Here is a 10,239-nt window from a genome sequence, read left to right as displayed (position 1 = left end):
ACGGTGAGATTCGTGGCAAAGACTCGGGGCGGATGTGTCGACACTTGGCACATGTACAGACCGGCGTCATCAGATTTGATCGGCTTGATATGTAGCCTCCAATTATTGGGATATTGAAATTTGACCTTTATCCGAGGATCCCCGCTGTACGTATTATTGCCGACGGTGAGTAACGACACCTTATCGGTGGTCCTCCGGATCCACATGACCTAGGGAGCCGACCACGTCATCAGTCGTCCGGAAACCGGCCGAGGTGGTTCCGATACACGCCACAAACCCGCACGACGGATACGAAGAAGGACATGAAAGTGAGAGATAGAACACAATCAGTTGGTGGCGCTCTTGAGAAGGGTTAGGTTAAGGATAAGATTAATTTTCACAAGCCCTCAAGTCTGCCTCCCAGATAAATGCCACCATCGGACCGTAGCTTGGCCCGTCCACATTCGACCACATAAATCTTGCATCGGTTATCGTGGCTCCTAGCATTTTTACCGGTGTCCAGGGATCCGAATCTCGGCTGGGGAGCATCTCGGAAAATGATGAGGGGCAGTGACAACGATTTCGTGCGGAAGAACGTGGTGGTGGCGCTCGTGACACATCCATTACGCTATACCTGGGTTCTGTTCACGGCCAAGCCGTTGGCAGTTCACAGCAAATGAATAATGACGACACCTTCGGGGCCTGGCGTGCGACGCGGGCTATACTTACCGTTTTATCTTTAAGCATTCCTACCCTACAGTTGAGGATTGCTTCCGTTGATAAATGATATCCGACCTGCAGGGCGGCTCCGGAAGTCACATTGACCGGTTCCTCGAAAAAAGGACCCCAGTGACGCTCGTGGTGATGCTTGCTCTGATAAGGCATCGAATGGACTACTCGACTACGTCTCACATCAGGTAACGTAGGTATGAGCACTGGCGGCGGTCGGACGACGTCGGAGAAAATGTAAATTCCAATCCGGGGCGTATGCAAAGGATAAAAATAGTAAAATAGTTGGCCCATTATTGTATCTATTGTGCTTGCTTATTGTGCGAAAAAAACGCGATGTAGAGGAGCTCCAAATTGGGCTCTTCACCGTCAGTGTGCGACATTGACACTGCAGCAATGAACTTACATGGTCGAAATGTGGTGTGACGGGTAAAAGTGCTACTTCCGCCACTCTGGGCCACCGTTGACTCCGACCCGAAACTATCGTCGTGCACGGTCGGGACAGGATGCGTTCCAGAAGTCACCGTCGTGCCTGCTGTCGTCAGCGGGCCCGCCGATCCCGTCCCTATGACAGCTGATGACTCGCGGTGCAGACGTGTTGGACTGTCCGTACCTGCTGATGTTACGCTTTGGATGAGACTTTCCGCAGACACTGTCAACGGCGACGGAAATGACAGTGTTGCCATTTGTAACGTTGACACGGCCTGCGAGGCTGGCAACGGAGCCGCCGAGGGCGTCGACAACGGCGCAGAGTCGGTTGACGGTGTTGACAGCGGTGCTGACATTGTTGGAGATTGGATTCCACTGTTTGAGATGATTTGTTTAGAATCTTGTACATCCTCTGCAGCCGGCGGATGTTCCGTCAACACCGTTTGCTCTCGTACGTCTACAATCGGAGAATGGACCGGAGAGTGCTTACGTTGAACCATGGTCGAGCTTTTATTTGCTTATTTTAAGTACCAACTTTCGCCCGCCACTGTCCACTCCTATCAATGTTGGTGTTAATGGAATTTTTTTAACGTTACGCCTATTATACCTCCGAATCTCCGTGGTAACCTTGGAACTTGGAACTCCCGGTATATGTTGAGTAACTTCCGAGTAAGTGTAGCTGAGCTTTTCAATTTTCCGTTTTTGTGTTCAGATACCACAGCAGGGAGCTTCTCAATTTTACTAAAGGCCAACACAACGAAGATGCACCCAGCTCGCCAGCGAAAACCCAAAATTGTTTGCCGTACCTCGTGTCGGAATTTATTTCTTATCAAACATCGGACTGTACAGTTTTCTAGGAAAACGTTGTGCCAAGCTGGTAGTCAAATATGCCGCCCGCTGTCAAATTACGGCTATCAGACACAATCTACGGTACGGCTGAGGTTGTAAGAAGTGAAATCCGACGAACCCGAAGCGAACGGAAGCGGAACCCTATCGGAAATTCAACCAGCTCACCGTTTAGATCTAATTAATCTTCCCGATGAGCAGGATAGATAAGTCAGGTAGGCCATCTTCTGACGGGCGGCCGGGAGACTGTAAGGATTGGGCCGTGGGACAGTGTCATGCTTGTGGTTTTGATTTATTGTTGCTGTACTATCATTGCCCCACGATCAAGTCTCGCCGAGCGTTATGCAAAGCATCACGGGGCTAAGATTATCGAAATATTTATGAGATATTTTTAGCCCCATTAGAACCGTTGTACGTGATTCTCGAACGGCTCCATCTCTGCTCCGCTGAGACTGCCAGCATATTGCGCTAAATTAGCAGGTCAATGGAGGGGCATAATTAATTTTCCACGGCCTTTTCTAATACGTATCTAACGCTACCTAAGAAAATGAGTGTAATTTGTGACAAGACAACCAGCTCCGGTGACGAATATCGCCATCAGAATGCCAATCGATTAACCTTAACTACAGAATGGGATTCCACACCATCGGCCTTTTTGTCGATGCTTGTGGTAAGTTTATAAGCTTATGGCTATGCTCATCGATGATCGAAACAAGAATTATTGACCTCCTTCAGTTTGCCCACCACCGAACAGTTTGATTGTTGGCTTTTTCGCCCCCCAGCCCGGTCCAAACTAATAATCCTCGTGCTTCGGTTGGCCGGGGTTCGCCGGCTGGTAGGTCAGTACAATCAACAAATTTCCGTAGCATCCTGCCCCGGATATTGGGGTTCTTTCCCGTGGGGTTCAACACAAATTTGACCTTTTGCGAGATACCAGATGCTCGATGGCAGAACGCTAGAACCGGACGCTCATCGGACAGCCACGCACAGAAACACATTAAATAAGTACAGCGCTCCGAGGATCCTTTTGGTAACGAACGAGTCTGCCATTCGATTGCCTGGAACCGGAACAAAGCCTCCGTAATCCATTTTTATCGAAGCCAAAGAATGGTCAAAGGATTTCTGGCATTCTTGGGATCCCGCTGCGAAAAGGTAAAACCACCGAGTGGTGCGCTCTCGAGTTCTAAAAATGATCAATACGATATTAACATTGCTGAAATTCCGTTATCTGGGCTAGCCCTCCCCCTCTGCCCCCCAAAACCCCGTTCCGTGCCCGGTCGGCCGGATTCGTGGTTTGGTTTTTCCTGTAAAAACAGGCGAAATTAGTTTTGTTTATTCATGGCGCTAGTGGAAGTACGTGCCAGGCTTCGACCCGGGCCCGGTCTTCGATAATGGGCCGGCAAGCACGGCTTCGGAAAACGGTGGCTCGTTTGCAGCTCGCAAATGAGTATCCGTTCGGGAAATGGTTAGCATTCTGCCTAGCGGCAAAGGACAAATTCTTATGGGTGTTCTTAAGGCGAGAAACGGAAAACTCACGAAAACAACACACTTCAAGCGGAAGGGATGCGCCTAACTGTAAACACACTCAAGATTGTGTATCACGATAAGTGTAATACGTGACGCTATAATAAAATAAATTTTGCTTTAACAGTTAGTAAACTTTGTCTGTATCCCACAATCTACCTCTGTATGCTGTTTAACTATTCAACCGGTTAGGTCTAAGCGATGGAAATATGTTTTGATGAAATGAAAATGGACAATTTCAGGATTATGAAGAAACATGTTGGTATAAAATTGATTGACTAATTTTATATAATTTACTAGCAGGTCCCGGTGAGCTTCACCACGCCTCATTTCATTCTCATATCTCGACCATCCGGCATTTCAGAGGATCGAACTTCCTGATGACGTCCGATCGGTTTCCCTTCCCGCCTCCCGTTATTGCTCCGTTTCGGACGATCGGCTTCCCTTTTCATTTCCCGTTACTCATCCTTTTCAGACAATCGAGATTCCCGGTTACGTACACGATTGGCTTAGATTTGAATGGGAGCCCTCTTTTGTGAAGAGGGGAGGGGTTTCAAACATCAAACAGAACATTTCCCCACCCCTAAAACCCCCGCTTACTGATTTTGGTTCGATTTGCTCGAAAACGTTCGAATGGGACGTTACCTATGAGACGTTACGTTACGTTACGTTTGTATGGTAGCCCCCCCTCCCCGGAGGTGTGGGAGGGTCAAACTTTCCTATTCACAATCCGGAGCCACAAAACTACGCTGTGCAAAATTTCAAGCGGATTGGTTCAGTAGTTTTGTAGAAAAAGCGGTACAGACAGACCATTTTTATATATATAGATTACTATCAACCAACAGTCCGTGATGGTCTCATGCATCAAGAACAGTTTTTCGAAACAGGAAAAAGGCTAGAATTGGAATAAGGCCGGTAGTTATCATTGAGAAACTATTTAGCTATCTATGTTTAATAAATTGTTATTTCGTCCCATATCAAACAGCCTATACCAATAACACTTAAATTGAAAAGTTATTAAGAAAAGTAAAAAAAATTAAAAAGTTTTTAAGAGAACTTTAGTCAACCAATCAGATATTTTCTATTTTTCGTACCAAAATCAACAGACGGAAGAAAGTTATCCTAGAAGCTAGGGATTTCGCTTCCCGAAGTATTAAATATTAAAATGTCTTAAGATGCGGTGTTTAGCCCCACGAACGTTCGCTTACCGATCATCGCCGTTAGCAGGAACACAATGGTCGCAAGCGCGACACTGTTGCATTGATGTGTCAAGCAGCTCAACGATTTCATCACAGTATCGTTTGCATAATTCACATTGTTTTGCTCAACACTAACCGTGCGGTGTTTCCATTATGTACCGGACGTCACTCTGCCGAAGACTTCACTTTTTGCGCACTTATTTGCCTCGCCTTGGGAGAAAGAACAATTTTAAGATATATTTCCTTGTTTTTTTTTCTGGCTGCTCCGGTTGCATCGTTCCACTATCGAGCCGGGTGGGCAGCATTTTGTTTGTTGCGAAACTTTTATGGGTTTACATCTTTCACCACCGGGCGGGTAAACTTTATTTCTTCTCCGCTGACCGGGCACACACTACGGTTTCGCCAAGCTCTGACGGTTGGCGGTCCACGATAACTTCGGATCATTCTTTACCCCCGGGCTTCCTTCTTTATCCCACTATCTCACCGTTAACCCCCACTGCGTCCGGAAGTGCGTTCTTGTGGCCCGGTATGTTGCATTTACGGTCACTGTTTTTGCATCCAAAGCACTGGCGGCAGCGGCGGCCAGTGTCGGTCGGTCGGCGCGGTGCACTTGGGCCGAGCCCTGGTCTGATAATTTATACTTGCCAATTTTTTCCCTGTCATCACAGTTTTTGCTGGTCACACGTCATGCGATGCTGCCAACGTTGCCACTGCTGACAGTTGGTGGCCTTTCGCAAGCCAACTTTTGGTCAGCGGGCGTTTAGTTTATTGGCGTGCATTAAACAGGCGAGAGACTCGGCTTACGGATGGTGTGTTGGTAGCTTATCGGGATGTTTGCCCATATTTCAATGGGAAGCACAGTTTACAAGTTGTTGTTTATGTCTTTAGCCGTCTCGCAAATATTGACCCTGTTTCGAGAGAGTAAAAAATTCCATCCATTTTGGGATTCGCAAAAAGAACTCAAACTTTTGTAACTGTACAGCTTGTACTTTGGGATGGGAAAAAAAGTATAGTGTACTTCAGTTTGGACATATAATTCAATCCGCGGGCATTCCGGAAGCAGTACGAATTCCGAAGCGTCCAGCGCGAGAAAGAAAACAAAAGCCTCCTAAACTGACGCTCATTGAGCCCGGCGCCCGGGTGATCGGCGCAAGAATCGGCATTCATAAATAAATCGCCACCATAAATTATCGTTATCCACACAGCGCTATGATTTCCGTTCCGGGAGCTTCCGTTGGTTTGTTTTCGTGGTTTTCCCACCCGGGGGCTCGCTGGCGCTGCTTTGGCTTCGTTTGCGCCATTTGCACCGTCCAACGTTCAATTTGGCGTCTAAGCGATCATGCAGCAGCGCATCGATAAATACCAGCGGGAGCGAAGCTGAAGGCAGCCCCACGAAGCAACCGGCACGAAGGATCGGTGAAACGTTTAATGTCCCTGGACAGAGCCCCGGTCCAGAGCTCCCGCGTGGTGTCCCGTGGCGTCCTTGCTTGGTCCGGCATCACCTCCGGTCCAGAATCTGTGCACCGTGCGGATGCGCTGGCTGCTGATAATGATAAATGGTCAACGTCAACAGTGGCACCGGCAGGAGGTCGTACCGTCCGCTGTCGGTGTGCAGCGTGAAGGCCCCCGGCTCCGTGGGGAGTTTCGAAGAATGAAAGACCTTTCAGTGCTTCCATCTGAAAGCTTCGGTGTTTCAGTTTTTTCTTTGGCCATTTGCCACCCAGTGTTTGGAAAAAAAGGAACATTTTCTTAAGCCCAACTTTATGTACCGAAACGTTTGCTTTTCTTCTTAGGCCACGGTCGAAAAGTGAGCCATCATTGGACCCGCGCTGCCATTTGCATCCCGGATTCAAATTAAAACAACCGTTGGAGCGTCGGAGCGGCCGTTTTATTAGTTGTGGTCACATCGAGCCACGTCAAACACGTGTTCTGTTTGCGCCCGCCCTAAGCACCGAAGCCAGCGGCTCCATTACCGAGTGCCAAAGTGCACAAATCTCGCAAACATCATCTTGCGGCTGCGGCTTTTGATGTTTCGTCGTGATAGTGTGTTTTCCCAAAAGCAACAACCGAAAAACAAACACTCGCCTCAGCGATAGTGAGGCCAAAGGCCGTGCTCACCGTCACGGAGGTCACACCGCTGACCGAGCGCCCCCGACCCCCAGAGGTCCCCACAGTGAGTGGCGTGGACGGTTTACTTAATTAAAATGGCTCCTTCCGACGTTCCGGCTAACGTACACACGGCCGCCGTGGCGTTGGCTTTGGCCGCGCTCCGCTCTGACGCTTCGGCCAGCCCGCCCAGCGTTTGAAGTGAAGGAATTTTCATTTCTTGCGAGCGCCGGACCTGAACGTCCCGGTCCCGAGGACACACACCGGGGCACAACTTTTAAATCATCCATTAGCCGGCGGGGCTCGCTGGCGACCGCGGGGAGCTTTTGGGACCGAAGACCCTCCCCGCCGGAATGCCGCAAGAAATATGTTTCGATGGCAAAGTTTTTTCCCGCTTTGGTTTCGCCCTTATTTTTTTATGCCCACCCAAGGACTAATTTTTAAAACAGTAGGACCCTGGAAAGCAAAAAGAAAAAACGAAGCACGAGCATGTTGTCCCGCTGGACACGCAGTCGGGACGGGAAACTCGGGAAAGTAACCACGGGTCGTTAAAAGTGCCCTTTTTTGTGTGCGCCACTGTGTGTGGTGGTAGCCCTCGGGCCGTTTGTTGTGTTCTATTCTTTCGGTCGAGTGTAATCGTTCTGTTTACTGTTTGTTTCACGTCCATCGTTCGGTCGCCGCTGGCCATCGGAGACGGTGCGGTATCAAGCGGAACGTTTCCACGGTTTTCGCATGTTCCCGGTTTTCCGGTTTTATGCTGCCACCCATTCTGTGGCCACGGCAACACTGTTGCCGACTGCTTCCGGAATCGAGAAAACGGTGTGCCCTAATTGTCACTTGGTCGCCTTTAAATGTGATATTTCCGTGTCGTGGCCGACCGACCGACTTCGCGGTCGATTCAGCTTTAATGGCGCAATAATTGAAATGTTAATTGCACAAACGAATGCAAAGATTGTTGTTTGTTGGGATTGTCTTTTCGTTTCGTTGTTTTATTTTGGCACGCATAGCAAATCAGAATGAGTGGATGATAACCAAGCCACCCATCATTATGGGCGTCAAGGCACCGTCTAGGGAGGATTTCGGTGTTCGGCCACCTGCCAGCAACCGGCGCGAAGTGAATTCCACCGAATCCAAGACCGACTTTACCATAACCGACGCTGAAGCCGTCAATCAGGCGAGACGCGAGGGATTTAGTCGTCAAAAGTCATCATCGCGCGGCGCACTCCTTTTTTCATCAGGAACCGGAGCCTTGATGGGCCGAACTCGTGCGTGGAAGTGACGGGATGTTTGGTGGAGCCGGATTTGTGTCGAGTGAAGCGAACCAAATTCCGTTTTAATCATGTCTCACTCATGGCGAGCAGACAGGACGATCGTGCCGTGTTCCGGTGCCGGGTGTGAAAAAGTTAGTCTCCACCGAGCGAAGCGGGACCCGTTGCATAATTTACACGTATGTTGTTATTGCTGCTGGCTGGCGTTTTAACCGGAACCGGGTGGCCAGGCCAGGAGGCGTAATGATGATTTGCGAGCGGATTGCGCGGCAGCGGCCGTGTTGATTTGCACATTGTTTGTGGCGCTCTCGCAGGACGCGTGAGCACACCAGTTACGGACACTGTTTCGTTCGTTGTCGCTTTGTACAGGTTTCACAGCTTTTTTATGTTCCACTCGAGGGTCCCTCGGGGGACCAGCATAATGTGCAATCGGCTTCCAAATATGTTGCCGACGTCGGACTGTCCAGTATGTTGTTCATTATTTGTTGAGCATAGCCAAACTCTAAAGCATGCCGACTGATGCTGGCCAACGATGCACGTTTTAATGGCAGATTATTCCCGCCCTGGATTATGATGTTTTGTGCCATTTATTTAAAAAAAATACAGCAAAACCGCAACATCGTCACTCATCGTCAGCGCCCACGAAGATGGTCCACCGAGACGTCTGATTGATTGAGTCGTTAAAGTATTCGCAAACTCCGCAGAGATCGTTTCACGCACCCAACGTTCGGCCATCCGCTCACTCCGCGGGTTCGTCATCGACCAGCACCATCATCCAGGGCACCAGGGAGTCATTATCCCGTGTGCTGTCACCGGGGCAGCCATTAAACCGGGTTGCCACCATTAACACTGTTTCGCCAACTTTCGGAAACTGTCACCGCGGGTGAAACAATGGCCACACACTTTCACAATGGTGCCCCCCCGACACGGCACCACTTCACACCTCAAATAGGTAATTTCCATTATCCACTTAGCTCCACTAACGGTCGCCCGGGCCCAACACCGGTCCGCGGGATCAGATCCTTCTCCGCGGGGGGTGTCCTGAGCGTGAAAAATGTAATCATCTTTAACGCACACATACACCGAGTACCCCCTTCGAGGTTCCCACACTGGCCCACTAGCGATGGGTGAAAGACGAGAAGAAGTAACCCGAAACTCGGGCCACCACGCTAAGGTGTGCGGTTTCCGGCCGCAAGACGCTGATGCTGATCCGGAGGACTAAATGTGCGTGCCAGCGGAGTGTCAAGTGGCAATTTTCCGGCACTTGGCCAACCAAACACCCGGGAACGGGATTCACACGGCGCTGAAACCGGACACCCGCGGACGCACTCCACACCGTACCGTGGCACTTCATCGATGCTTCATGCTGAAATCCGCATAATCGCCACGCGAGAGATGAACACGCGGATCCGCGAGTGTCGGCACTCGGGGACCACAGCCAACTCGGACGGGACCCAGACGTCAGATTCGCTCGCCGCCAGGAAGCACTCCCGTATCCATCGACGTACGCACCGAAACTGACCTTCCAGCATCCAGCGCGGCGTGTGCCGAACCGTAGTCCCCATCGGGGTCACTCCGAAGACGCCGGAGATGGTTCGTCGAGTCTGCGCACTGGACGAACGCATTCGGGCCGCGCGATCTCCAGATCGCCAGATGAACCTCCGGTGGCGGTGTCGGTGCAGGGCGCACGCAATTAGGAATTCACTTCGGGCGCATTTTTGTGGAACGGCAGCCGTTTGCTCTGGTGCACATTTTTCCGGTCTCCGGACCTCGGTCTTCACTACCACACGTGCGGGGCATCCGCAAAATGGGCATGATGTCATTCAGCTCATCAATGAGCCCGTCAAAATGCCACGTTCGCACTTTACTTCCGCCGACGATGACGACGGAGGCGCTCCGTTCGGGTTGGAATCTGCGAAGGAATTCTATTCACACCCTACCTTCTCTTCCGCAGCTGATCGCAGCCCTCACTTTCCTATCGAGATAATTCGCGCGCACCCACGTGACAGTCGCGGCGTGCCCACGTGGGCGGAAGCATTGGCAGTGGCGAGGCACTCGCGATAAACACTCGATTCGCAGCGACCGGGTAGCGACCGGGCCCAGCAATTTAATGATGATTTCGGGACCGCCCCAGGACTTTGGCCCACCTACCTTGCGCT

The 10,239-nt window shown here is 50.4% G+C and overlaps 1 protein-coding gene across 1 annotated transcript in view; it reads right to left on the bottom strand.

Annotated features, from left to right (window-relative positions):
* The window catches only part of LOC131209839 (uncharacterized), a 12,421-nt gene extending 2,849 nt beyond the window's left edge, over positions 1-9,572 (bottom strand). Inside the window, exons 1-5 of the mRNA XM_058202984.1 lie at positions 9,422-9,572; positions 4,716-4,916; positions 1,115-1,594; positions 709-914; positions 1-209 (exon numbers count right to left, since the gene is read on the bottom strand). Of these exons, the coding sequence (XP_058058967.1) occupies positions 1-209; positions 709-914; positions 1,115-1,594; positions 4,716-4,797 (977 nt within the window). The 5' untranslated portion in view covers positions 4,798-4,916; positions 9,422-9,572. The remainder of the gene's footprint in view (positions 210-708; positions 915-1,114; positions 1,595-4,715; positions 4,917-9,421) is intronic.
* Positions 9,573-10,239: the final 667 nt, after the last annotated feature.

Source organism: Anopheles bellator, chromosome 2 (genome assembly GCF_943735745.2).
Source record: "Anopheles bellator chromosome 2, idAnoBellAS_SP24_06.2, whole genome shotgun sequence".
Classification (NCBI taxonomy): Eukaryota; Metazoa; Arthropoda; class Insecta; order Diptera; family Culicidae; genus Anopheles; species Anopheles bellator.
Note: the sequence above shows the minus strand (reverse complement) of the source record. Positions and strands in the feature narration are given on the sequence as shown.